Source organism: Aptenodytes patagonicus, chromosome 21, assembly GCF_965638725.1.
Source record: "Aptenodytes patagonicus chromosome 21, bAptPat1.pri.cur, whole genome shotgun sequence".
Lineage (NCBI taxonomy): Eukaryota > Metazoa > Chordata > Aves > Sphenisciformes > Spheniscidae > Aptenodytes > Aptenodytes patagonicus.
In genome coordinates, this window is record NC_134969.1 from 3,212,343 (window position 1) to 3,239,954 (window position 27,612).

At 54.5% G+C, this 27,612-nt stretch overlaps 1 protein-coding gene across 27 annotated transcripts in view; it reads left to right on the forward strand.

Annotated features, from left to right (window-relative positions):
* MACF1 (microtubule actin crosslinking factor 1) overlaps nt 1–27,612 on the forward strand; it is a 149,886-nt gene that overhangs the window by 61,377 nt on the left and 60,897 nt on the right. For 19 of the 27 annotated variants that reach the window (XM_076357469.1, XM_076357470.1, XM_076357480.1 and 16 more), the window contains 28 exons: nt 540–709; nt 991–1,169; nt 1,367–1,505; nt 1,980–2,173; nt 2,350–2,512; nt 2,803–2,886; nt 2,995–3,102; nt 3,744–3,842; nt 4,022–4,174; nt 4,284–4,372; nt 4,827–4,962; nt 8,086–13,368; nt 13,870–14,019; nt 14,433–14,648; nt 14,748–14,897; nt 15,732–15,965; nt 17,413–17,562; nt 17,652–17,885; nt 18,499–18,726; nt 19,174–19,695; nt 20,053–20,229; nt 20,743–20,866; nt 21,201–21,409; nt 21,803–22,120; nt 22,925–23,091; nt 24,202–24,358; nt 25,168–25,285; nt 26,757–26,819. In XM_076357469.1, the coding sequence (XP_076213584.1) occupies nt 540–709; nt 991–1,169; nt 1,367–1,505; nt 1,980–2,173; nt 2,350–2,512; nt 2,803–2,886; nt 2,995–3,102; nt 3,744–3,842; nt 4,022–4,174; nt 4,284–4,372; nt 4,827–4,962; nt 8,086–13,368; nt 13,870–14,019; nt 14,433–14,648; nt 14,748–14,897; nt 15,732–15,965; nt 17,413–17,562; nt 17,652–17,885; nt 18,499–18,726; nt 19,174–19,695; nt 20,053–20,229; nt 20,743–20,866; nt 21,201–21,409; nt 21,803–22,120; nt 22,925–23,091; nt 24,202–24,358; nt 25,168–25,285; nt 26,757–26,819 (10,014 nt within the window). The remainder of the gene's footprint in view (nt 1–539; nt 710–990; nt 1,170–1,366; nt 1,506–1,979; nt 2,174–2,349; nt 2,513–2,802; nt 2,887–2,994; nt 3,103–3,743; nt 3,843–4,021; nt 4,175–4,283; nt 4,373–4,826; nt 4,963–8,085; nt 13,369–13,869; nt 14,020–14,432; nt 14,649–14,747; nt 14,898–15,731; nt 15,966–17,412; nt 17,563–17,651; nt 17,886–18,498; nt 18,727–19,173; nt 19,696–20,052; nt 20,230–20,742; nt 20,867–21,200; nt 21,410–21,802; nt 22,121–22,924; nt 23,092–24,201; nt 24,359–25,167; nt 25,286–26,756; nt 26,820–27,612) is intronic. The other 8 variants (XM_076357476.1, XM_076357482.1, XM_076357478.1 and 5 more) reach the window with 4 other exon arrangements.

The following is a 27,612-nucleotide window of genomic DNA, read 5'->3' on the forward strand; positions in this document are numbered from 1 at the left end:
TTTTTTCCCTGAGCTAGCTAGTTGACGGTGTGAGCAGCTGCTCTCCTTATTTCTCCATCCGTTCAAGTGTTCGGCCTTTGTCCAGTGATGTTCCTGCAGAGAGGGCTTGGCTTTGCAGCTTCAGCTTAACTGCTGAGTCCTCTTACCCTACTATTGTTGGAGATGGGTTTAGTCATTAGTCAGGACACGTTCTGAGCAAGGAGTTCTTCCTGCATTTAATCTTTAAGAAAATATATGTGGTGGCCACAGTCCCGCTGCTCAGAGCAGCGGGTGGCTCCCGGCGTGACACAGCAGGACTGAGTCCCACTAAGACTGGGGACTCCGGCTTCACCACGCGAGGTGCCCTGTGGCTGGACTCATTCTCAACTGCGTTTGAATGAGATGATTTGATTAACTTGTCTTCTGTCTAAGCAGAGACCCTGGTGACTCGGTGTCAGCGCGATGCTGCGCTTGGCTCCGGGGCTCCGGCAGGTCCCGTTTGGGGCAGATACCGGCCAGGGTTGTTTGAGCTGCTGTTTTGGTTTGTCTGTGACTCGCAGAAGACAAGGATGAGACTGTTGCCAGGACGTATCTCTCAGAGCTGAAGAATATCCGTCTGCGCCTGGAGGAGCGTGAGCAGAGGCTAGTGAGCCAAATCCAGTCCCCGAGCAGCGCCCGAGCAGATGGTGATACTATCCAGGAAAACACCATCCGCATTGCAGAGCAGGAGGTCAGTCCTGCTGCTGTGAGATGTGGAGGGGAGGGAGGTGGTGGCCGCTGGTCTTTAGCATGCGCCAAAAATAGCTTTTAACTTCTCCAGGGTGAACGTGTGGGTGGTGGGTGCGTGACTGTGTGGGGTTCGAGAGGATCTTGCTGCACAGAAAGTAGCAGGAAACCTCTCCAGGTGGGCTCCCTGCTTCGTTTCATACCCATCTCCTTTGCCAAGGGCAATCCTGCTTTTTCTCCACCTGCTTGGGCTCTCCTTCCACCTTCTTTCCCTTCCTCCCGTAGCGCATGCAGGAGGATCTGCAGCGGCTGCAATCGGACCTGCGGTTCATTTCTGAGAGATGCTACAGCTTCCTCGACAAGGCGCCCGTGGGGTCCAGCACGCCCCATTTGCGTTCTGAACTTGACTTCGTGGTGAACAAGATGGACCAGATGTATGGGCTGTCTTCCATCTACCTGGACAAGTGAGTCAGGATGTGCCTCTGTTCCCGAATTCCTTTTTGTATCTGCCTGATTCTGCTGAAGACCTTTCTTCTGGCCCTCTAACACACCTTGCGCTGAGCTCCATCCCTCTGCGGCACACGGTGCAAACAGCCTTGCGATCAAGAGAATCTGTGCGAAGTTTTGGATGTCATTGTGCTGCCTCTGTTTGATTTGCCAGGTTGAAGACAGTTGATGTTATTATTCGTAACACCCAAGGAGCAGAGTCTCTGGTCAAAGGGTATGAGGTTAAGCTGAGCCAAGAGGAGGCAGTCCCCGCTGACCTGGCAGCTATTCAGTCTCACAGAGTGGCGTTACAGGTTGGTGCTGTTCGCTTCCCAAGGTGGGCAGGCAGAAACCAGCCAATGCTTTGGCGTTTGTCAAGCAGGGTCCTTCCCTTTCTCTGCTGAATTTGCACTGTATGCCATTTTTCTTGCCTCGGTATAACTGCCGGGATGATTTTGTGCCGCTTATGTGATCCCGTATTGCTTTGTAAAGGTAAAGGAGCTGCTATGGCTTGTGCCCTCTCTTGTAGGGCACATGCTGATACCTGTGAGCATCTTGGCAGCTACGTGTCCTGTTGCTGTAGGACAGGGGCTCAACCAATCTGACTTGCTCCAAGCTGGGAACGTGATCCCCTCCATTTTGTACCTCCTGTAATCTCTTCTTTGCAGAGAGGGAGAATAAACCCCTTCTTCAGGCTTGTCAGCTCCGGGCAGGAGGGCATCTCTGACTTAATGTGCCTTTTGCTTTCCATGACGTTGAACCGGTGCTGTCTCTTGCTGGTTTTGCAGCAATGGCTTGGAGAGGCGAAGGACAAGAGCTCTGTCTTCTCCATGTTGGAGGAGGAGATGGCAAAGGCAAAGGCGGTGGGAGAGCAGCTGTACCGGCTGAGACAAGAGCGCAGCATCGACCTCGAGCGCTATCAGGAGAAGGGAAGCCAGCTGTGGGATCGCTGGCAGCGAGTCTGCGCCCAGATTGAGACCCGGTGAGAAACCTCCTGCCTCCTTTCGCAGATTTACTTTCATGCTTCAGCTGAGGGCTTGGGTCAGGCTTGTTAGCAGCAATATTTTTCCAGATGGGATTCCCGCTGGTGGCCGGGATACCCCTATAGCCTACGGTGGCATTCCGCCCTCTTCTTATTTGTCTTGGTTCTTCTCTCAGCCACGCGGAGCTGGAGAGCATCCAGGAGGTGCTGAGTGATTACCGGCAGTGCCACAGTGCCCTAATCCAGTGGATCGAGGAGATCACGGTCCAGCAGGAGCTGATGAAGCCTGGGCAGGCGGAGGACAGCCGGGTGCTGTCGGAGCAGCTGAGCCAGCAAACAGTAAGACAGGACCTTGTGATGTCTCGATGGCGTGCCGCGTCCTTCTACTGCAATCTTTTCATCTGTGAGCTTGAAAATATGAAACGCAGTGGGGAAGAGGCTGCAGGCTTGATCTGGGTGTCTGGGAAGCAGAGAAACTCTGCTTAGCTTGCGGTGGAGAATGAGGCCTTGCATAAAAAATTAAAGAGGATAAAGGCTTTACCCAAAAGGGGAGGGATGGGGACTGAAATTCAGCTCAGCACCCGCAGCAGCTGTCCTGACAACCATTTTTGCTTTGAATTTTGTTGAAGGCTTTGGCTGCAGAAATCGAGAAAAATCAAGCCAAACTGGACCAGTGTCAGAAATTCTCCCAGCAATACTCGGCTGCTGTCAAGGTACGGGTCCCCTCCTGCACCTAAACAAGGCTGGCTGGGCAGAAACGGCCCCAGCACAGTTTGCATCTCGCATGCTCCATGTCTCTCCACCCCTGGTTGCGTTTGCAGGACTACGAGTTGCAGCTCATGACGTACAGGGCGTTTGTTGAGTCGCAGCAGAAGTCTCCCATGAAACGCCGGCGCATGCTCTCGTCCTCGGACGCCATCACGCAGGAGGTAGGAGCGCGGCCGCCCGCCCGACCTTGCGAGGGAGAAATTGTGCAGGGGGTTCTTCGATGCCGAGCAAACCGCCGAGCAGCCTCTGTGAAACGAGCTCCCTTCTGCTGAACTCTCTTGTATAAATAAAGTTTCCACCCTCGCTGTTTTTTTCAATAGCCAGAGGGGATGGCTTAGTGCTCTAAGCACCAGGTATGAAATACCTAGACTCCTGGGAACCCCTGGGTCAAATCCAGCGGGGTCGGCTCAGCCCTTCAGCCTTGCGAGGTAAATAATCAGAGCGCCATGCAGCATTACTGTGTGTGGATCTTTGGGATGAGACCTTTAGGGACCCAAGGTCCTGTCTGCTCCGTGTGGACATTAAAGATCCCGGTAGCCCTCTTGTAAGAGTTGAGCATCCACCCCAGCGTCCGTGACCGGAGTCTCCCCTTCGCTCCAGTGTTGTCCAGCATGCCGTGTATGGCCACAACCCTCCCCGTCAGACTTGCTGCATTTCATTGATGCCATACTGGGTCTGCGAGGTGCCTGGGGGGCTTCCCAAGCGAGAGATGGTGCATCCCTGTCATGTCCTGTAAAGTACGTCGCTCCGGATCCGCCGGTCGTGACTGACGCGCCCCGTTTCCCCCTCTCTCCCTTCGCAGTTCATGGATTTGCGGACTCGCTATACAGCTCTGGTGACGTTAACCACGCAGCACGTGAAGTACATCAGCGATGCTCTCCGGCGGCTGGAGGAGGAGGAGGTAAGGGTGTTGTATGGAACTGAACTCTGTTCAAAATGCGCAGGCTCATTTCCTCGCTCCCCCAAGGATGCTGCTCCGTCTTGAGGTTACATCTCGGGCGCTGCTCCTGAGAGCCTCTCCGCCTTTGGAAATCTGGGACCCCTTTGACGTGGTTACCTTCCTCCCTCCTCTGTTTGCAGAAAGTAGTGGAGGAGGAGAAGCAGGAGCACGTGGACAAGGTGAAGGAACTCCTGGGCTGGGCCCTGGGCTTGAAGCAGAGTGTACAAGGCAGGACGGCTGCTGCCGGGAGCAGAGAGCTGGGTGACATTGAGAAATCCATCTCGGAACAGCAGGTAAACGGGGGGCAACCGTCAGGCAGTTTGTTTAACTTCTCCTCTTTTTCCACAGCTGAATTAAGCTTCTTTCTTTCTTTCTTTCTTTTTTTTTTTTCCCCCCCGACAGGCCCTGAATGAGGAGCTGGCCGCGAAGAAGGAGCAGGTCTCTGAGGCCATCAAAACTTCACAAATCTTCCTGGCAAAACACGGCCACAAGTGAGTGTGGCCCGAGGAGGGGACAGGCAGGGAGAGCGGTGGGGTGAGATGAGATACCTTAGAGCTGGCGCTGGTGGGCTGGCGTCTCTGGGGTCCAGCGTCCGACTCCCGTTAAAAACAGTGATGAGCTGCACGTGACAGTTGTCGTCTTTCTTACCTGCAACAAGAGCTATGAAATATGCAACCCACTTATGCTGTTGGGATAATATTAATCCCCTTTAGTAGTGATCCAGCCTTGTGTATTTGGGGATTTGATCCTTACAATGCGGGTCAGCCTTTGCTGAGCACAATTACCCTTGCTGGTTTTAGCTGAGCCGGGTGAGGAGGAGGGCAGTGGGAAGAGGGGACTCGTGGTGGCTTTGGCCTTTTCCTTCACCAGAAGAACATGTTAATTCTGCAGAGCTGGGAGCTCGTTTGTGCAGTTTCCCCGAGAGATTTCCCCTTCCCCTCGCAGGCTTTCCCATCCGGAGAGGGAACGGATTTCCGCTCAGATCGGTGCCCTCAAGGAGACCTACCAGGCGCTCTGCAGCGACTCCACGGAGCAGCTCCAGCAGCTCCAGAGCCAGCTGGCTCAGGAGACGGAGCACAAGGTACTGGTCCCCGCTCGGTCCCGTGGCTGCACGGACACAGGGCGCTCCTCGGGGTGTGAAAAAGGTTTTGCTTGGTTGCGTGTCTCATGGCCACCAGCCGCTCACAGCCCGTCGACTTTCTTACTTGCACGTGGTTGCCCTCCCTTCTCTTCTGTCCATGCATCACCTGAAGCATCCCGGCTGGGGTGGTCCCTGGAGGCCAAGCAGGAGCTGTTTACCTGCTGCCTTCCAGGTCAATGGGAGAGTTGTCCTTCGCAATGGTTTTCATCAGAGCTCTGCCCTGTGCACAAGGGTGGGCTTGTTCACGCTTGGTGGGCGAGGACGTAGGTGGACCTCCGTCCTGGAAACGGTCCCCTTAGCAAATCTGTGCCCTCTGAGGAATGCCCTCTCAGTGCTTTAACCGCAGAGGGCTCCATCTCACAGGCTGCCTGCGTGCAGGAGACTCAAGAAGGTGGGTTTCTGCAGAAGGGCATTTGCCCGTGCGGTCTCGTGTACCTCAGGGTCTGGCGAGAGGTTTGTCTCGGCTGCGGCTGAATGAAGTTGCTCTCCCCAGTGGAAGAGCAACTTCATTGTCCAGGCCCTCAGCTGACCTGGGCGACCTTCACGACCTGTAGCTGGACCCATTCCCTCTTCACATCCACCAGCGCTCCCGTCAGTCCCCATCCTTGTTTCACTGGGTAGGGAGGGCTGAAAGCACATCCTTATTGCCTCTGTTATGAGCTGTCTTCGGTCATTCACAGATATACGTGTACGTGTTATGTAAGTGTATATACATGTGTCGATGGATATATTTGTGTGTTTGCTTGCTGGCTCCCTGTACTCTGAAGCAACGGCCCGCTCAGATCTGGATGCGTGATGCAGGTTTTGGCTGTTGGGTCCATGAGTGAAGCCCTGTTCGAGCCGCTCATGGGAGGAAGGCGACGGGGCTGCTTGTTTGAAATCTGCCTGTCCAGCTTTTACCTAAACATATAGTGATTCTCTCCAAATGGGACTTTATAGCACATTTCAGGTGTCTCAGTGCAGTAGATGCTTTCTGTTGCAAGCCCTTTAGCCCTTGTGCTGGCAGCAGAAAGCTTACGATGAGCAAACCAACTTCGTTAGTCGCCGCTAAGCCATCACGGCTTTGATGCTGCTGCTGCTGCCAGGAGAGCAGCCTGCCTGTGGAAAGGATGCTTTTTCCTTTCCCTTTTTCCTTCCTCCCGGACAGGAAAATGACTTTATAGCAAAAGCCTTCTCCAGGGCTTGCCGGGCTGTTTTCGTACAGCGTGAGCACGCTTTGGGGCTCAGGCTAGAACAGTTTTCACTCACGCTCTCGACAAAGCCCAGGAAACGAGATGAGAGGTGGCAGTGGGGCTTCGCCGTAGATCCCTGGCCCGTCTACGAGATGATCCCTGCAGCTCTTGTGCGGTGCAGTTGCTTCACTGTAGAGGGAGCATGAGGAACTCTTTAACATTTGCTTGCTGGAAACATCCAACTGTCAGAGAGAAGTTATAAAAGACAAAAACGCAAAGCAGAACGCGCTAAATTGAGCATGATGTGTCCCTGTACAGTTTGTGTTTCATGTCAACTGTTTTTAAGATTAACTGACATCCTTGCTTACAAGTTTAACTAACCCTCCGGGATTTAAACAAACAAAACACACAAAGTGAAAGAGGACGACCTGTGTGTGGGGTTCTTTTTGCAAACAAAACAGTCGCATGCTGGACGCTAACACCAAGCTTTACACTGTGTGTGATACGGCTGAACTGCTCCATAAGGCTCTGTCTTTAACTGCTCAAGGCACACCCTGCAACTCGGGTAAGTAAAAGCCTTTTACCCCCTTCTCTCCCACCTCCTTTTTTTATCTTTCTCTTTTTTCCCCCCTCCTCTTCTCTGTCTTTCCACGGCTTGTTCATCTCCCAGCGTGCATGCCTGAGTCTGGCGGTGATGGTGGAGAGCTTAGGTTTTTCCAGCAGGTTCACCCTGTCTCCGCAGCAGAAGACAGCGGGGGGAACTGCAGACCAGCCTGGTGGAGGCTGCATCCTCTGCTCTGCCCTAACCGAGCTGTGCCGCAGCTACAAACATCCCCAGCTGCCTGTGCTGTTAGACTCACCGATTAAAAAAAGAAATCTGGGGGTCTTGGGGATGCCAAAGGAATTCATTCCACAATCCAGATTCCCTCCTCCCTATCCCCACAAAAATCTTTTAGTGCTTGGGCCAACCTTATACCCAACCAGCGGGACTGGGAGAAACCCAAACGTCCGAAGAGCCGTTAGTCTTTATCATCTTAATTTTTACCCTCCTTGTGGGGATACCAGCAAGAAGAGAAAAAGCCCCTCCAGAAACCCCAAAGTGGATGGTCTGTTCCCAGCCTGTCACTGTTTCCATGCTGGGACCTCCAACTTTTTATATTTCTGCCCTTGCCCTGTCTGAAGAGCACAGCTACTTAGAGGTGCTGGAGCGGGGCAGAGTGGGTGCCGGTGGTCACGCTCGGGAAGCTGCCCTGCATGCAGTGCTCCTGCCCTAATGCATGGCTGGTCTGTGTGGCTGGGGAGCTGCTCCATGGCACGGGGCTCTGTGGTGTTCCCTGGCTGTCCTGGCACTCGAGATCTGCTGGGGGAAGTGCAGGGTTTAAGCATGGCAGGAGTCAGGGTGGAAACTGCGCTGGGAGAGGTTCCTGGATACCCTGAAGTGGACATCTTTGGGGGTTTTTCTCCTCTGAGTACACAGTGGGACTTGTGTTGTCTTTACTTTTTAAAACAAGAGTTGTTGAACGGCTTTGGTGTGCTTGTTGGTCTCCTTCCCTCTGTTTCTCCATGGAGCATCAGGAGCACTTCTGGGTTTTGCTGCTTGCCGCTTTGCTGCGTTACTGTTGGTGGATGTTGGAAGCATCTTAGTGCTGCCCTGGGTGATGGACTAGATGAGCATTAAAACTTGCTGGCAATGTGCAAGCTAGCAAATGCACCAATTTGCGTGCTGTGATGCCTTTGGAGTTGCATTCCAAACACTTTGGGACTCCTTTCTAGCCTGTTTAGGGTTTTTAAACTTTTTTTTGGAAACTGAGACCTCCCTGGACCTCATACAATCTGAGTGCTGGCAATGCTCGATTCTGATTTAATTCTTTTCCTTCTCTTTCTGTTCTAGGGCAACGAAGCAGTGGCAGGAGTGATCGATCTTGGCACGGTAGAAATATTCCCTGTCTTTGGTGCTATGCAGAGAGGTCTTATAGATCAGGACACTGGCCTCGCCCTCTTGGAGGCCCAGGTTATCACATCTGACTTAGTTGTTCCAGAGACCAATGAGAAACTCTCCTTGGAGAAAGGTCTGGCAAGAAACATCATCGACCTCAGGACGTTCCAGGTGCTGCAGGAATTGAAGGATGCTCTCCACCGGGTGGAAGAAGTCAGATGTGAAGGGAGGCAGCTCCTACCTGTCGTTACTGCGATAGAAGAGGGGAGGATCAGTGAGAGCATTGGGCTAAAGATTCTTGAAGCTGAGCTCGTCACTGGGGGCTTTAAAGTCCATCAGGGCAGAATCAGCATGGAGACAGCGGTGCGAGAAAAGCTCTTTACCCCCCAGCTTTATTCCAGACTTCTCTCTCACCTGGAGGGTGGCAAGGATTTGATTGACCCCAACACTGCTGAGAAAATCAGTCTGCCCGAGCTCATGCACCGATGCACCATCCACCAAGAGACTGGACTGAGGCTGCTCCCGGTCAAGCAGCTGGCGGGTGGGATGGTGAGCTTGAAATCAGGCAGAAAAGTCAGCATCTTCCGTGCGGTCCAGGAAGGGCTGATAGACAGGCAGGTAACGGTCAGGTTGTTGGAAGCCCACCTCTTTGCTGGTGGCATTGTTGACCCCAGGACAGGGCACAGGCTGACTGTGGACGAGGCCGTGAGACATAATTTAATTGACCAGGATTTGGCATGCACGCTTCTTATCCGGCAGCTTCAGACGGGTGGCATCATCGATACCATCACGGGAGAGAGACTGACAGTTGATGAAGCTGTAAGGAGAGAGTTGGTAGCACCAAGGATTGCACTGGTGGTCCTGGAATCCCTGTGGTCCTTCATGGGGCTCCTGTGGCCAGAGACGGGGGAGATCGTCCCGGTTGCGGATGCTTTAGAGCAAGGAATCCTGTCTACGGAGTTGGTTTACAAGATTCTCAGCAAGCGGCAACTCATTAAGGCTGTCTTTATACCAGAAACCACTGAGGTGTTGTCCTGGAAGAAAGCAGTTGAACATGGCATCTTGGAGAGAGATGTGGCGAAGAAGCTGAAATCCACGGCCATACCTGATGTCATGGCCAGCGTGCAGCTTGCTGGCTCTCCCAGCAGAAGCAGGCATGCCCAGAGCTCTTCTGGTAGGAGTCCCACAGGTCACAGAGAGCAAACTGACCCTCTGCTAAGGAGTGACGACGAAAGGCTGATGTTCCACTTGATGACCCACAGCTATATCAACATCCATGATGGCCAGAAGCTGCTCTTAGTGGATGGAGAGTTGAACAATCTCACTAAAGCCCTCATCCAAACCCAAGAAAATGGATCCTGTGCACACACGTTGGAAGGGAGTGAAGGCTTTGAGGAGACAAAGGCAAATGCAGCTCTCGAAAGCGAGCCTTGCAATGGTTTGGCTTTGCAGCAGCTTGAGTTTCAATTTGCTCCTTCAAAAGAAAAAAGCGAAAAGGTCCTGCCACCTAGAACTGCTTTGGAGAATGGGGAGGTGGTGATGGGACCTGAAAGCCTCCTGTTGGAGGATGCAGAAGATACCCTTCTTGTGGAGCAGCAAAAGCAGATTTCTACCGAACAGGCTACCATCAAGAGTGAAGCTGATGCTGAATTTGGAAGAGAGCAAGTAGCTACTACAAGCAAGGACAAACATCAGGTAAAACTATCGATGCCAGGACGTCCCGGTGACCTTGGTGGTGGATTCAGAGAAACAGAGGAAATGATGATTGAGGCAGAAGAAGAGTCCAAGCCTACTACAGTAGATGGAGTGGAAAGTATCGAAGATCAGAAGAGGGCATCGGAAAGCGGGGCGGTTGTGAAAAGTGAAATCTGCATATCGATGGATGTTTCAGAAAGTGGAGATAGAGTGGAAATCATGGCAGAGAGGTCTCAGGATGCGCAGGGATCTGAACTAGAGGCAGAAGGTGTTACAGAGATTTACTTGCTAAACGAGGAAACAATTGAGAATGGCATGCTGGGAGGAGAGGAGATTGTGCTCCCTAAAACTAGAGAGGCAGAGCAAACGGAGAGGCAAAGGGAAGACATGGGAAGTGTATTGGAAGTGGAAGGAGAGGGGCAAGAAGCACCATGTGATGAGAGTGTTGATGAAACATCCCTGCCAGCCCCTGCAGAGCAGGAAGCGGAGGACACTTTGGAAACGCTGTTAACGCAGCTCCAAAGCGGTGGCATAATCCATGAGCAGACGGGCAAGACTCTTCTTCTAAATGAAGCAGTAGCCTGCGGCGTGGTGCCCAGCCACACAGCTGTGAAACTAATGGAGAAAATGAAGATGTTCAGTGGCTTCTTTGACTCGCATACATGTGAATCATTAACCACCGAGGACGTCATTGAAGAAGGTCTGATGGATGAGAAGCTTCTCCAGAAGGTATTAGCATCTGACAAAGCGATAAGTGGCGTTCTTGACCCGGGCAATAACTTTGTCTACTCTATCAAGGATGCCGCTGCAGTTGGCCTTCTGGACAAGGAAACGGCAATGAGGATCTTGGAAGGGCAAGTGGTTACTGGAGGGGTCGTTGACTTGAAACGTGGCAAAAAAGTATCGGTCACTTTGGCTTCAAATCTGGGCCTCATAGAGCCAACAGGTCAGAAAGAGCTGATCAAGCTGGAGAAGGCTTCCAAAGGGAAAGACACTGATGAGGTGACCAGACAGAAGCTCATTAGCTTACAGGCTGAAACCAGTGGAATTGCGGATCCTAAAACGAAGCAGCCTTTGACTGTTGCACAGACTGTTGAAAAAGGGCTCCTGAAAAAGGAAAAAGCTTTTCAGCTCTTGACCAAGCAGATTGCTGATGGAGGAATCATCCATCACGTGTCTGGAATGAGGCTTTCGGTAAACGACGCAATGAAACATGGGTTGATCAATCAAGATTTATGTAACGAACTCACGAAAGCTGAAAGCGTGTGCCTGCAGGATTATGTTCATCCAGTTACGAAGGAGAAGCTGCCCTTGCCCCAGGCAGTATCGTTAGGGCTCGTTAGCCCAGACTTCCAGAGGAAAGTGCAAGAAATCCAGGCTGGGAGTGGAAGCATTTTTGATCCTGCTTCTGGCCAGAGACTGGCACTCTGTCAAGCGGTAAAGGAGGGCTTGCTGCCTGAGCAGGTTATGGAGAAAGCCCTGTCATCTTCAGAAATGAAAGAAGGAATGGTAGATCCCGAGACTTGCATGATCGTTCCCTACTCGGAGTTCATAAAGAAGTGTAAAATCGACATTGAATCTGGCCAGAGGTATCTGGAGGTCCATCCCTTCAGAGCCATCAAGGATGAGGTGACGGGGAACAAGCTCACGTGTGCCGAGGCGGTGAGGCTGGGGAAGGTGGACCCTCTGCCCACTCTGCGGTTGCTGCAGGCTCAGGCAGACAGCGGGGGGGTCGTGGAGGGTACCGTCAGCAAGAGGCTCTCCCTCAGGGCTGCTGTGGAGCAGGGGCTGCTGGATGAGGAGATGGCCAAACTCATCGCCACCAACCAGATGAGGACTGGGGGAATTGTTGATGCTAGCAGTGGGAAAAGATTGACTTTAAAGGAAGCTGTTGAAAAAGAACTGATTAGCCAAAAATTAGCTGCCAGTCTTGAGGAGGCACAAATATCTGAAGACAAATATGGTTCTGAGGTCTGCAAAGTAGACGAGCCCCACCTTTCCCAGGAAAAAATGGAAAAAAGATCTCCAGAAGAGGAAGACGTCATCCTCTCTACCAGTGCTGCTAAGAAGTCTGATGGTGTTGAGCATAAAGCCAGATCTGAAGCCATGAGCTACGACGTGGCTGGAGGTGCTGCTGCCAAGGGATCCCCAGTGACACCAACAGAAGGGAAATCAAAACCTCAAGAAACTTCAAAGGATGGTGTAACGCGTCAGCCCCAAGAAAAGGTGGAACTGACTCCAGGATACCCCTCAGTATTAGGTACAGCATCTCTCTCCGAAGAGACGGTGGTGGTAAGGGCTATGGAAGAAGGGACTGCAAAAAGCAGCTCCCAGGTGAGAGCAGCTTGGGGGAAGGAATTGAGGAGAGAAGAAGTAGATCGAGGGACAGAGAAAGTGGAGGGATTGGGATTGCAGGAAGAGCAGTCGTTCTTGGACACGGAGGTGCTTCGCAGTGCGGAGGACAGCAAGGAGAGGAGGAGGAGGAGGAGAGGGTTTGTAAGTGCAGAGGGAGTTGTGGCAGGTGAAGAAGGTGCAGCGGTGGCTTCTGAGCAAGGAGAGCGGGCGGGCAGCCTGGATGGGGTAACGCCGGTAGTCCTGAGAGAATCTGTTACTGTGGGTCGAGGGAAGGAAGAGATGGGTCCTACAGAGTCTGGAGAACCCCCTGAGATTGGCATCCCTACGAAGCCTGCAGGAGACGAGCTTGCAGGTGAAAAACCTGTCAAGCACATTGAAGAAGAAACCCCGAGATTGGGTGCAGAAGGTCCAGTTGATCAAGAAAAAACAAGTGAAACTGAGCTAAAACCTACCCACAAACAGAAAAGCAAGAAAAAGAAAGCAAAGCAGACTGGTGTCCCGGGAGACAGTGCTCAGCCAGAGAAATCTTCTGTGGAAAAGCAGTCCCTTCCTTTTCTGATTGCCAGAAAAATTCCAGGGAAGGAGGAGGAGGACTTCATCTCAAGCATGCCAGAACCAAAACATGAAACCACCACCAAGATTACTGCTGGGTTGGCAAGAGACGCAGCCAAGCACATGGGGAGCAGCAGGGATGAAAAAGAAAAGAAAACAATTTCTGAGAAAGATAAAGAAAACCTTGCTGGGGGTCAGGTGTTCCCTCTTCTCCCAGGACAAGGGGGAGCTCGAGAGGTGATGAAAGGTGGGATCAGAAATGGCCACGATTCCTCGGTGGCATTGAGCCTGGAGGAGAGGATGACCCAGGAAAACACCAAGGTGGAAACCACCAGCGATGTGTCCAGTGCAGCCCCTGCAGCAGGTGAACTGCCCGATGAATTAATTATCAGAGAGGAACCCAGAGAAGTTCAGGAAACCTCTGCAGTCCTTGAGCCTGGAGAAGAGACGCGGCAAGAGCAAACAGCGGAGATCAGCACAGGCCAAGGAGGTGCGCCTGTTCCCCCCAAATCCCAAGGAGAAACACCCCAGGAGAGGACCAGGCAGCCGGGTCCTGGCGATCGGGGCTTGCTCTTACCTGTGATAGTGGAGGGGGAGCTGCTGGAAACCTCGAGGGAATCCACGAGACCAGCCCAGGTAAATTGATGCTTTTTGCTATTTCGACATTTTTTTTTATGAGCTACTTGTGTACGTTTGATGTTAAATCTGTCCGAGGTCCTCAGCACAGAGGACAGCCAGAACATGAGGGGTGGGTGGATGTTTGAGCCTGATGTTGCTGTATCAGCTGCGATGGATTTGGCAAAGGACCTGGTGATGTAGGACTGAAAACACTCAAGGCTTAGTTGCGGGTTCTTTTTGCTAGAGCATTACTTACAAATTACTAATAACTAGGACTCTTTTTTTGGCACTTTTACTGTAACACCAGAGATCTCTTGCCATTTATAAGCTTATGTTGGAAAAAGAGCCATGTGTTTTATTTTTCCTGTAGTAAATCTTGTAGATAAGGCTAGTGAGTGGAAAGTCCCCAAAATGGAATGTTATTAACAGATTTCTTCTCTGAAAAAAAGAATAATATATAATCCTTTGTTTTCTTTTATGTCTAAATTTGAGGTTTTGTTTTACTGTTTGATTCTGCAGATCATGTTCAGCAAGAAGATGTGTCTGGAGCACGATGAGAAGCTGATATCATATCTCTCCATGCTCCGAGATATTGAGATGAGAATCAAACGTGTGCAGCCGGTGGAGCAGAATTTGGCAGCCCTGCACGACCTGCTGCAGCAGGCGGAGGTGAGCGAGGCTGGGCCAGGCTCGGCCGGCATTAGGCAGGACAGAGCTCGTTCCTCCTCTCCCCAGGTTCGTGCAGAGCCCTTGCACCTCCTCCCTGCTTCTGGGAGCCTGCTTCGGGGAGGTTAGTCTCGGGTTTAACAGGCATTTATATGCAAACCCCATCCCTCCCTGCTCTGGCACTGCCTCTGGCTCACCTTCTCCTCCCTGCTTAGACAATAACCTAAGCTTGGCTGAAATGAGTTTTACAGCCTGGAGAAAGACAGGCGAGTGCTGGCAGCCGAGCGGGGCTGGATGAATCTTTCTAGCAGATAGACGCAGTGTTTGGAGCTGGGTCTCCAAAACCTTTCCTCAGTATTGGCAGTGGGAAGATGAAGTCACCGTATCTTAGACATAACGATGCTGTCTTGCCTCAGGCCCTGAGCGCTGAGCTGCAGGAGCTGAGCTTCCCAGTGAATCAGGAGTTGGACACCGTGAAATGGATTGTGGCCAACCCCCCTGAAGAAGTCCCTGAGCAATTACTGAAGGCTTTGGAGAAGGATGCCAAGAACCTCCAGAAGTCTCTGAGCTCTGCGAGTGATGTCCTGGAGTCCCGGCTGCAAAACCTGCGTGGGGCGGCAGAAACCGAAAAGGTAGAGCTGGCAACTGTCCCCGCTGCCTCCCGAGCATCCCAGCGCTCCTTCCCTGGAGCGCTCTGCTCCTTCTTTAAATGATGCATTTCTGTTTTTAAGGCTAAAATCCTGGCACGTCACGAGACTCTCCAGGGCAAACTCCAGGAGCTGCTGAGCTGGGTCTCTGGCACTGCAGAGTCGCTGGACGGCAGCGGTTACCACCACACGACTGATGTGAACAGCTTGAGTCGCTGCCTCCAGCACTACAAGGTAACCATGGCAATGCCCCTAATCCTTCTGGCTGATGAAGTTGCTGTCCTCTACGCGGAGGAGAAGCTTTTAATCCTGCTTCCCTCCTGGAGCCTACCAAAGGTTTGCCCTTATCCTGTGTTACAGGAGGAGCAACAATATTGTTATTTGCTCCAAAGTCATTTGTTTCCACAATACGCAAACCATCTCTTTGGCCGTTTGGGGAACATGCTAAAATGCAGGTGTGTGGTGGGGGCTGAGCAACCGGGAGGGATTCCCGTCAGGCTGTTGAGGAGAGAGCTGCGTCCTCTGTGGGGGCTCTGAGAGCCCCCTCCATCACACCTGCCCCAGTCTCCCATCGACTGTAGGAGGAGCCCAGGCTCCCCTCCACATTTAATCATCTTTTAACGATAGCTTTCAAGATTCGGTCAGTTCAGCATCTCCTGTTCGCTGGTAGCACCTTGGCGTTGAAGGCAGGGGATCGAAGGCTTTGAGAGCTGATGGTGGCACACGAAGTCACTGTGGACTGGACAGAGCTGCTGGCAGCTCCAGGTCTGGGTCATCTTCAGACCCAAGGGCAGCCCTACACGCACGGTCCAAGCAACCTCTTGGTGAGGTGCTGGAGGCCTGGTGCAGAGGCATGTTAGAAAATTGCTGTGGCGAGATGCTGTCATCTCGACGCTGAGTGTGCTTTTGGGAGCGTTTCGGGTTTCTGGAATATATCGTTCTGGTGACAGAGCACTTTTTTTGGGTGCATGCTGCTGCCTGTCCGCGTGTCCCATCTGAAGCTGGCAGTGCAGGAGAGCACTGGCTGCGGAGTCATTTTGCCTGACAGGTCTTTTCTCTCCCATTCAGGAGCTGAAAGAGCCCCTCGCTGACACCAAATCTCAGCTCGACGCCACTGCCTTCGACATCCAGTTCCTTATCTCAGAGCACGCCCAGGACTTGACCCCTCAGCAGAGCAGGCAGCTGCTGAGGCTGCTCAACGAGCTGCAGAAGGCTTTCCGGGACCTGTCGGAGCATGTGATGGCTCGGGTGGAGGTCCTGCAGGTCTGTCTCCAGCAAGTGGAGCAGACGGATCAGGTGAAGGTTGTGAGACATCTGCTTCCTGGCTGCAGTTTGCTCGCTGAAGCGCTTCCCGGCCACAAGAACGTGCGCTGAGACACGTCGTATTTGGGATTTCATGTGCATGCCACTCACAGTTTATGACTTTTCATTGCACATCATGAGCTTCCTCTAAAGTCTTTCTTCTTCCTACCATGTAACTCCCAGGCGGAAAGTCGCTTTCCTCCCAAAAGGTGGAGCCCTGCCGAGGTCTGGGTAGCACAGCCGGGCAGTCCTCTGCTAGACATCGAGTTGCTTTGGGCTGGGTGGAATAAACCCTGGTCTCTGTAACCCCACCAGAAAATCCCTGTGCAGGGGGGCCACCACAGACACCTGGCAGTTTTAATGTCTTATTTCCACTGCACAAGTCAGGTATTGCTGTCCCAGAGAAACAGCTGATGATGTATCAAGGCAGCAGGCAGCTGCAAAAGCAAGTCCTCAGGTCTCTGCTGCATTGCTGCAGCACCTGTTACTGCATGGATCCTCTTATTCAAGACAGGATTAACGTGTTTTTTATTAACAGTTGCTCTCTGTAACTCTTGCCTGTCCTCTCTGGAGTGTGTGTGTATATTAACCAGTTTGCTTTGCTTTTTCAGATTGAGTGTGCGCCCATCCTAACCCAGGAAGAACTCGCTTTGCAGCTGAAGAGCTCTTAAGAAGGCTCTTTCAATTTGCTTCTGTTGTTTGTCTTATGACTGGGAGAAACAAGCACAGTGTTTTGCACAAGTTTGTACATCACCTTGCTGAAATGCCCAGTGAAACTCAAAAAACCTTTATCTCCCCTGGGAAGGGGGAACAGGAACATTGCAGGGACTCTCAGGTCACATCATGCTCAATTGCTCAAACAGGCGCTTCTGTATTGTGCTCTGGCAGCAAAACGGAGGAGCTGGATCAGCAACAGAAACGCTTTCTCTCTCCCGGGCTCCCTCTCCAACCCCAGGATCCAAAAACCAGCCTACTTAGGTTGTTTGGGGCTCCACAGTGGTGCTGCCTGGCCTCAGGTTGTTGTTACCTCTCGTTAGAAGAGTTTCTGCTGCAGTTTTAAAGTTTGTAAGGTCGAATGGAAAAGGCACAGAAACTTCTGGTTGAGCTCTCCCAAGAGAGGAGTGCGTGACCTGGAGCGTAGCTCCACGTGGAGCTGAACGGGCTTCTCAAAGAGTAGATTGAGAGAAACCTGCTCGAACGGTGGCAAACGTGCAGTGAGCCGCTCCTGTTCGGCAGGGACTCGGCACCTCAGCCCCGTTCCCGCAGCGTCTGAGCCTGAGAGGGAGAGGGAGCACGTGGAGAGCTGCAAAAGCCGTTTTCTGTGCTGCATCCTCGTCTTCAGGAGATGCTCCAGCTGTAACCTCTCGCCTTGCCTTTCAGCGTTGTGCGTGACCGGAGGTGCAGCACAGGTACTAACTGTCCCCTCTCCCCTCCCCTCTGCCCGCAGACGCTGCAGGAGCAGCAGGCAGCCCGGGCGCAGAGCCTGGCCGAGCTAAGCCACTGGCTGCACCAGGCAGAGGACACGCTGGCAGAGCAGCAGAGAGCAGCCAACGAAGGGGACCTGTCCGCCTTGCAGCAGAGGCAAAGCGATATTAAGGTCAGTGCTTTTAAAAACGGGGAGCAGAAGGCGGAGAGGCTCGGTGCTGCCTCGGGAGCGCGTGGAGCCTTACGGCATCGTCTGCCTAGGAGCTGCAGAGGAACATGCACACCCGAGCCGCCTCCTTCGCCAGCGTCCTGAAAAGCACAGAGGAGTTTTTGGAGGAGAACAAGGCGAAGATGGAGCCTGGGGAGCTGGCAGCACTGCAAGAGAAGCTCCAGCGTGCCAAGGAGCAGTACCGGTCCCTGCAGGAGAGGACAGAGGTGGCCCAGAAGGAGCTGGAGAGCGCTGTGACTGCTGCAGTGCAGCAGGAGACTGAAAAGGTAACGTGCAAAGAGGTGTAGCCCCCTGGCTCTGCTTGAGGTGGACAGTGAGGTCCAGTCAGTGCAGTCAGACTCATCTGGGGTCCTGTTATTCGTCTGGGTGATACGGCATAAAGCAATTTGCTGCTCCTTCCTGTCTGTCCCCCAGGCGAGGTGCCCCCCAGGCATTTCTCTCATGAAATGCCTTGAGAACTGTAGCCACAGATGAGCTGGTTGTGGAGGAAAAGGGGGAGTAAAAGGCACCTTGCTCTGCCTTTGGGCTGACCTGTAATGGGAGGGCGAGCATCGGGCACCTCCACGCGCTGGCGGTGAAAGCGGTGCTCACACCTGCGTGCGAGGAGTCGCAACCCTTCACGGGGGGCACTCTGGGTTGTATCGGGGTGAGAGATGCAACACTGCAGAGAGGCTGAGTTTATTCACAGCTTCTTTGCACCTTCCCCCCTTTCAGAGAGCCACGAAGCGTTCTGGAGGTCTGTGAGCGTTCCAGGCTGTGGCTGGAAAACTGTTTGGGGCTTTTCCTTCTGTTGGTTTTATTTTTCGCCCTCCTCCATGCAGCCGTTTGCTGAACGTGCATAAAATGGGTCATTCTTATCTGGAGCCTTTGTGCTTTCAGGTGAAGGCTGCCAAAGAGCTGGAGGAGAACCGCAATAAGATCGATTCCCTTTTGAACTGGGTGGCATCGCTGGAGCAGAAGGGAGGGCTCCTGGAGTACAGACCGCACCCCATCGAGCAAGCGCCAGGGGCGCGAGCGGGGACAGGCACTCGGGACGTCCCCGACGGCCACGTCGTGGGAGCACACAGCGCTGCCGAGAGCCTGGATGAGCAGTACAAGAGGCTGAAGGTCAGGACCGACACCTCGTCCCTCTCAAAGCTTTCTGCCCGACGCACTGACCCTGCCTCCTGCTGCTGATGCAGCTGGGAGCAGGACGGGGTGTTAGATGGGTCTGGCCTCCGAAACACGTGTTGGGGGTGATTTTCTGTATGGGAGACTTGGGAAGTCCCTGCCTGGCTTCCTGGAGGACATGCACTCTGTGTTGGTGGGTGGGTGCCACGGCACGGTGCAATCAGGGTAACGAGAGAAGGTGCCCATCATGGTCAGAGAAGGGGTTACTCTCCTGTGGGCAGAGTGCCTGCCTGCATCCCAGCCTTGGGGTGTTCCCCCACCTTGGTAGTGCTGTAGGAGGGTGCGGAGGCTCAGTCACGCGCGTGGCCTCGCTGCACCCTCCGGGTGCTGGTGGGCAGAGACCCTTGGTCGCAAGCATCACCTTTGCTCTCCGGCATCTTTCAGGCCCAGCACCAGGAGCTGCTGTCCCAGCAGCAGGACGTCATCCTGGCCACGCAGTCGGCACAGGCTTTCCTGGACAAGCATGGCCACAGCCTGGCTCGGGGGGAGCGGGACCGGCTCCAGGGCCGGCTGGCAGAGCTGAAGGACCAGTACGCGGCTTCTCTCTCGCAGTCGGAAACGCGGCTGAAGCAAGTGCAAGTCCTGCGGGACGAGCTGCAGAAGTTCTTGCGGGATCACGGGGAGTTTGAGGCTTGGCTGAAGCAAGCGGAGCAGGATCTGGAGGGGATGTACAAGGGGGACAGCGACCCCACGGCCCTCCGGCAGCTGCTCCTGCGACAGGGGAGCTTCTCAGAAGATGTGATCTCCCACAAAGGCGACCTGCGGTTTGTTACCATGTCGGGGCAGAAGGTGCTGGATGCAGAGGGAGCTGCTGAGGACGCAGGGTCCCAGCCGCTGATGTCCGGGAGCGTGGTCAAGAGCAAGCTGGAGGATGCGACGCAGCGATACACCACGCTACACTCCAAGGTACAAGATGGGCTTTGCAAGGCTGGGAGTTGAACCCTGGGCGCTTGTTTTCCTCCTGTGCGTGTCGAACGAGCAGGGGTGGCCGAGAGATGTTTCTCTCGAGTGTCTGGCTGGACTTCTAGCACACATGTAGACTGTAGGACAAGGATTGTCTTCTTCAGAGCTTGGGCGGGAGTAACACCCCCTGTCTTGGTGTTGGTCTGCATGTTGCCTCCTGTAATTCCTGTAACACATATGGCAAGATTGTTTTTTTGATTGTTTCTTCTTTCTCGATGATTTCTGTGTGTATTCCAGCGGTGCCCACGTTGCTCTGTGCTTGTGTGCATCCTCCCGTTACGTCTTGTTGCTCCTTTGCAGTGCACCAAGCTGGGCTCCCACCTGAACACCTTGCTGGATCACTACCAGCAGTTCCAGGAGGTGGCAGAGTCTCTCAGGACGTGGCTGCAGGAGAGTGAAGCTGCCGTTGGGAAACTGCTCTCGGAGACGGTTTCTTCAGATCCGGCTGTTCTGCAAAAGCAGCTTGCCAGTGCTAAGGTACGGGGCCCTTGGGTGATCTCCTGGGGGAGCGTTGGAGGCTGTACGGGAATTTGGCTGCTGCTCTGAGCAGTCAGCGGCAGGAAAGAGACTCGATCCGTTCACTTTTTTTGCTGGTTGAGTGCAAAGAGGTACCTGCAGGCTCAGGAGGTCCCTGCGCTGCAGATCAGGTGGAGCCAGACTCTTCTGAGAGGTGCTCAGAGCAAGGACACGGGGCTGCAGTCACGGACTGCCACAGGGGACATCCCAGCAGGACACGGCGGGGACGTTCCTCCCCCATGAGGGTGGCTGGGCGCTGGGACAGCCCAGACTCCCTGATCCAGCTCTGAAGTCAGCCCTGCCTGCAGCAGGGGGTTGGACCTTCCAACCTACGTTGTTATTTTTCTTAACGATTTTGTGATTAAGTGAACAGGATCCCTCAGCAGGGTTTTAATGGAGCCCTGAGCTCCCCGCGGGTGCAGGTCTCTTGCGTGGGGCCCACTGCTGATTTTGCCTTGTCTCGTGTCAAAGCAGCAGCTGCAGGGAGACCTCGCTGAGCATCAGGTGCCGGTGGAGAAGCTCCAGAAAGCAGCTCAGTCCCTGCTGGAGGTACAAGGGGAGCCGGCCCCGGACCACGGGCACGTTCAGGAAACAACAGGTACAGAGCAAAGTAGTCGCCTGCATTAGCAGGGATGGTTGGGGAGAGCGTGAAAACCAACCAAGGAGGTAGGAAAGATGAAGTCTTCCACTTTTGGGAGAAGGTGGGGCAAAGGCAAACAACAATGCGTCTTCAGGGCTTGTGTTTGCACGTGAGGAGGGCTGAGATCCAGTTTGGCCGTTTGCGTTCCGTCCCCTGTCTCGCTGCTGAGTTTGGGGATGGGGATTTGTCATCAGTGAGAGTTTGGCAGGAGCCAAAGGTGGTACTTGCTGCTCTCTGAGCACCAGGCGAGAAGCTCTTTGCCGCTGATTTTCCTTTGCACTGAACTCTGCAGATGCCATCGTGAACCGCTTCCAGAGCCTCTCCCAGCAGATGGCCGAGCGCTCGGACCTGCTGCAGAAATCCATTGCCCAGTCCCAGAGCGTCCAGGAGAGCCTGGAGAGCCTCCTCCAGTCGGTGGCTGAGATCGAGAAGAACCTGGAGGGAGAGCAGCCGGCTGTGCTCTCCTCCACCTCCATCCAGGACTCGCTTGCCACGAGCGCGGTAAGGCTGGTCCCTGAGCTCCCGCGCCTCAAACACGCCTGTCTGCAAGACCTGAACCGTGCAGGCAGTTGCTGGGGGTTAGCTACAGTATTCTGAAAGCACAAAAAAAAAAAAAACCTAAAAAGGGATACGAGCAGAACCTTTACTTAATTTCTTTAAGCCAGGGCACAGACCTGTTGAAAGTCTTTCTTCTGCTGACAAGCAGGGCTTAGATATCAGGCACTGGGAAAAGGCAGAGCAGATTGGGGAGATCAGAAAGGAAAGGAAAACTGGGATAGAAAACTCTTCTTGCCTGACTGTTCTTTCCCAAGGGCGGCCCAGCCTCTCCATGCCAGTTCGCTTTTGCTCAAGAGCCTTCCTAAAATGGCATCCCTTTCTGTGTTCTTACCACAGAAGCTGAAGCAGGACATTGCCAGGCAGAAGAGCTGCCTGGAAGCCACCCGCGAGATGGTGACGCGGTTCATGGAGGCGGCAGACAGCCCCACGGCCTCTGCCCTGCAGGGCAAGCTGGCAGAGGTGACAGAGCATTTTGGCAGGCTGTGCCAGCAGCAGCAGGAGAGGGAGGACGTGCTGAAGGGCCTCCTCCCGAAGGTCGAGCAGTATGAGCAGCTCTTGGAGAAGTTGCAGCAGTTCACGGAGAGCCGAGCGCGGATGTTGGCATCCGGGAACCAGCCAGACCGGGACATCGCTCACTTCTCCCAGCACATCCAGGTGAGATGCAGGGGGAGAAGACTCCACCTGCCTCGGGGTTTCTAGGGCAGGGCTGTTTTACAATGATTTCTTTCTGGGCGAACAGCTCCTGGTTCACTCCCAGGCTGGCAGGATCCGCAGGACCTGTGCTGGCTCTTTGCCTGGGGAAGGGAGCGCAGCCGGTGCGGCTGAGGCTGTTTCCAGCAGTGAGAGAGGGGAATGGCATTTCCCTGGAGCCGGGCTGGTTTTCTGAAGGGATCTCTAGCCAGGCTCTTAGGGGCCAGTCCAAATATAGCAAGGTTTTACCAATTAAAGGCTCCACGGGGTTAACACAGCAAAACGCCCAAGCGCTGGCAGTAAGCGCAGTGCAGGATGTGACAAAGCCCTCGGAGATGCCGTGGGTCCTGGTGGCCGGTCATGGCTGCACGGGATTCCTCCCTCTGGCTTCCTACGAGTGCTCTGCTACCGCGGGTGGTTTGACCACAGCCTCAGAAATGCTCTAAGTTGGCATAAAACCAGACACTTGTGCTGCGGGGGGGTTGATTTGGCTTGGTCTAGAGCCCTCCATCCCATTCACTGCGTGGCCTTACAGCAGCACCGGGGAAGGGGGGACTTGCACCCACAGCTGCTTGAAGTATTTGCTGAGCCGGAGCTGGGGGAGCAGGTGGGACTGAGCTGCGCCCGCCCGTTCGGCACGGGTGCAATTCATGGCGCTGCCCGCAGAGGGTCTCTCCGGCTCGCCAGGACGTGGGGCTCTCCGGCTCATCCCCTCTGCCCGAGTCTGCTGGCGAGGGCACGGTCGGCATCGCCCTTTGCTCTTGGCAGGAACTGAATTCAGAGATGAGGCAGCACCAGGAGGACCTGGCCGCCCTGGAGCACCTGGCTGCGGAGCTGGGCTCCTGCGGCTTTGCCCCCAGCGCCTCCCAGCAGCAGGAGAAGCTGCAGAGCCTGAAGAAAGACTTTCTGCAGCTGCAGAAGGCGGCAAAAGAGAGGTGAGTCCCAGGGACCCGGCCACGCTCTGGGGAGGCGAGTTTGGGGGTGGCTTTGTGGTCAGAGCAAGACGCCATGGAGATCTCCTTTCCATGGGGGGGCACGAGCGAACTTTTCCTGCCTCCCTCCTCCCACACCGGGAGACGTAAGGCAGCTTGCTCCAGCTGACGCTTTAAAAAAAGCCTTGGCTGGGGGCGTTGTGAAAAATTCCTGGTGCTGCAGGAGCTGGCATTCGTGCGTTTCCCGGCGTGTGGGCTGTCACAGCTCCATCCCAGAGCGTCTTGCCAGAGGGGAGCGGGATGCTGGCGGGGGATCGGGAGCCTGCCCCAGGCGTGCTCTCCGGGAGGTGACAGCAGAGCAGACTGTCCCCGGAGTCCCCTAAAGTGGGGGTAAAGGGGAACTTTAGCAGCAGCTTGAGCTCGAATCGGCCATGGCAGCGTGAGCAGGATTGGAGGGGCAGCTCGCCTGTGTCCCCGGGGGGTCACGCCTCCCAGGCTGTATCTCCAACCTCCCTGGTGAATACAGGAAAGGTGATGGGGAAAAGCAGATGAATCTCATAATGATCCCCAGAAATTCAGCGCCGCACAGAGAACCGCCTCCGGCTGGCCCCGTGCAGGCGGCTCGCAGCTGTGGTCAGCGAGGGTGAGCCGGAGGGGCCGGTGGCTCCCGGCCGGGGGCTGCCTTGTTCCTCCGGGACGGGCTGAATAGATGAGAGCTGTGGCCGGGGAGGAGGGGCGGCAGAGCCTGGCCTCCCCTGGGCTGCAGCTGGCTGGAGTGAGACGGCATGAATGAGCCCTGTCTTCCCGAAATCTTCGCTCCCCCCAGGACAAAGAGACCGGTGCAGAGCCAGCGTAGGTTGGCAGTGGTGGTCCCACGGCGGTGCCGGAGCACCCCCGAAAGTGCCACCGGCCGTGGCTTTGAGGGCCAGCAGCAGTGAGGGGCAGGCTGCGGTGTGCACCCCACTTTGGCTGGCGCTGCCTGTGCTGTTCCTAAGCAACATCTAATAATAATAATAAAAAGGGCTCCTAGAGACACAACTGTGCTGCATTCAAGCCGGGGTAATTGCAAGGCAAAGCACGAGCCCTGACTCTCTGAAACCTTTTCACTCTCAGAGAAAAGGATGCGTCGTCCTGCCAGGAGCAACTGGACGAGTTTCGGAAGCTGGTCGGGGCCGTAAGGAAGTGGCTGAGGGAGAGCGAAGGCAAAATGCCGCCCGCCGAGACCTCCCTGGGCACCCAGGAGCTGCACAAGCGCAGGCAGCAGATCCAGGTGGGCAGCGGGAGCCGGAACCGGACTGGGAAAGTTGGAAGCTGGTGTGGAAACGCTGGAACGTGGAATAAATCCCAGGAAGCAGAGTCCTGGGAGGTGTTTTATGGTCTCAGGAGTCCTGGGCTCCCCTGTACTGGCTGCTGGGCTGCAGCCCCTGGTGTGTGTGCATCCAGTGGTCCCTGGCTTGCGGGGAAGGGAGCAGTGTGAAGGTCCTCCTGGGCGCTGCCTGGTTTCCCTTCCCTCCCCCTGCCTGCTCGGGGCGGGGATTTGGGAGTGGGAGACCCAAGCACAGTTGTTTTCGCTGAGTGTTTCCCTTTGCTAGACATGGAAGGTGGCCTCCCATCATCCGAGCCCCCGCTCCTTTCCAGCACCGTGATGCTTTAAATCAGATACGCCAAGGGTTTGACTCAGAGGCAGAGCAGCGTCTGCTGAGTCACCCACGGCCCTCGCACCCCACGGCACGCCGCCGGGCTCCGCCGAAAGCTGCGGGGACTGGACTCGTGTGAGGCTGGGATGTGTCGAGAGGAGGAGGGAGGTCCCCGAAACAGTAGGAGGGAGAAGAAAGTTTCCTGCGACAGACCCGCTAGTTAGGGAAGAGCTTTTCACTCTTTGATTCCCCCCAACAAAAATAAACATAAAGACACCCACTTTCCCGGCGCAGTCAGCTTGCCGTGTGCCGGTGCAACCGTTGCCAGTTCCCTGGGCACCGTGTCCCGGTGCCACCGAGTCACCCCAGAGGTGACGGGCGAGGAGGGAGGGCTGCGGCAGGGCAAGCGCAGCCTCCGATCCCAGCCTTTGCTTTTGACCAGGATCTCTTGGAGGAGTGGAAGGGGAAGGGGGCCCAGGTGGAGGAGATCGGCCGCAGAGGGACCCTCCTGGAGAACCTGATCGTGGAGATTACGGCCCCCGACACCCCGTCCAAGGCAGGTGAGTCGCAGCCCGGCTCTCCTGAGGATGCCTCCTTCCTTGGAGCTCTGTTTGCTCTCGTTGCATCTTCTCTGAGCCTGCCTCAAGCAAAAAAATGGGGTGTTATTTCCCCTTTTTAACGAATTTCAGAGGGCCCGTGGTGGCCCAAGTATCATGGGGCTCAGCCCCGTGGTTGAGCTGCTGCCGCTTGTTGCATTAACGTGTCAGCTGAGCGCTTGGAGCCCACCAACCTGGCTTAATTTGCTGTAGCGTAACAAGCACTGAATTACCCTGCGTTCGCCGTAAGCCCAGCGTGGGGACACGTATTGCTGCTCGGATGGAGCATGGGAGTTTCAGGCTGCTGCAGCGTGGGGGTCCGGGCTCTCGGCCCCGCAGGGAGCTCGTGGAGGCGGCTCCTGCTTTCTCTCGGTGATGTGCTTCAGCCTCCCGGGGACTGGAGCGTTTTAATCAAACTCCAGTATTTGGGTTTCGTATCTGGATGAAATTTAAGACTGCAATATTCAGACGTGATTTACTAGTCTCCTTTTTGGCTTCAAGTCTGTGAAGCAATGAGATTATGTCTGGTTCGTTTGGAAACCAACTAAAAGATGTCTTCCAGCTCGTGAGAACAAGTCTCTGGACTCTCATCATTGATGGGCATTTATGAGAATTCACAGTCTAGATATGTTTGTTAGGGTTAACTTGAGCAGTTCAGTAGGAAACCTCCAAGAGAAGTGGGGAGAGGCTTGGTGGGGGCGACCCACACGGTCGCTCACGTGGGGTGACCCAAGCTGCAGCCCCTTAAGGCCGTGAAAGCTTTAAAATGTGTGGTTAGGAAGAGAGAGACTTACCCGAAGTTTCTGATTAACCCCCGTTTGGTTGTGAACGTAGCTGCCTGGTGTCCAAGGAGAGGACACTGACACATCCTGCGTGGAGCCTCTTGGCAAAGAGAGCGTGTCTGTGCACCAAGATATTCATCCCGTAAGAAAGGAGAATATAGGGGAGTTAATCTTTTCAGGGGTGTTCATCTCTTCAGGGAAGGCATTCAGAAGTCTCGCTTGATGTTATAATTCACAAAATCATGCTCAAGGTAGCAGCTTTCAAGGGGTGGAGAGGTGGCCAGTGGCCCCCAGTATTACGGTCCATGCAGGTGCCACGTCCACCTTGGGTGATGTTGGGAGAGGTGCCCAGCTCCAGACAGCTTCAGGTCTTCTGCTTCTGGTCCAGCGAGGCGGGAGCAGCTCCAGGAAAGCGAGGGGTGCGGGTGTGTCGGGAGGAGGAGACATAAACGGCCTCCAAATCGAACTAATGCCGATGGCTCGGCGCTGAGCCCGTGGGTTCATCAGCACCAGGCGGGTGGGCCCGTGGAGACGCCGCGTCTGCGCTTGGTGGCCAGTGTGGTCCGTGTCGTGGAGGGCCGTTCATCGCTTGCTGTCTGCATTCCTAACGCATCTGTCTTGTCCCTCTGTCTGTCCCCATCCCCTCTGCTCAGGTGCCGCGCTGCCCGCTCCGGGAGGGTCGGTAGGCAGCGTGAACGGATACCACACATGCAAAGGTGAGCTCGCTGTCACCGCTGTGCCGGCACGCGCGTGCCGAGGCCGCCTCGCCGTCTCCCTGTCCATTTTTGTCTGTGCATTTCCATCCATGAGATATAAACCATGATGTGACACCGTCAGCATCCCGGCGCAAGTGAAATGAGCCTGCAAATAGGCTTGTGAATTCTCGGCTGTGCTGTGCCGGAGCCGGAGCCGCGGGACGGGCAGGTGGTGATGGAGGATGTAGGTCAGGCTGAAGGACGGAGAGGGGCAGCTTTGGGGAGTGACAACACCCTGACACCCCATCAGGTGGTGTTAAAAGCTGATAAATAGGAGATCGTTTTAAGGCCTGCAATTAAATTTATTGGTTCTAAGGGATTATAACCCATCCAACCCTTCAGTTTGAAGAGCAATTTTAATTATTGCCCGTTATCTGCTGTTAGTTCACTGGTTCAACGAGATAATAGGTGCATAAAAATGGCTTTATATTTTGGTGTCAAATTATTTAACGCTGTATTAGCAGTGACATTGCGAAAGGGGGGCTCAGCTTGCATCAGTCTCACAAACATGAAGGCATTTGCTTTGTTTGCAAACTGTCAACGTGCATACGTGGTGCAACTGGAAGGGCCCCTCTGGCATGAGAGGTGAGGATAATCTGACATTGCTCTGCGGACAGACGGACGGCAGCGTGGCCTCTTGCTCCTCCTGCTCGGCCGGCTGTGGCTGCCCGGGGCTAGATTAGTACCTGATAGTCCAGGTTAAGATGGGCAACGCAGGCAGCGGTCCTCATCTCGGGCTGCTTTTTGGAAACAG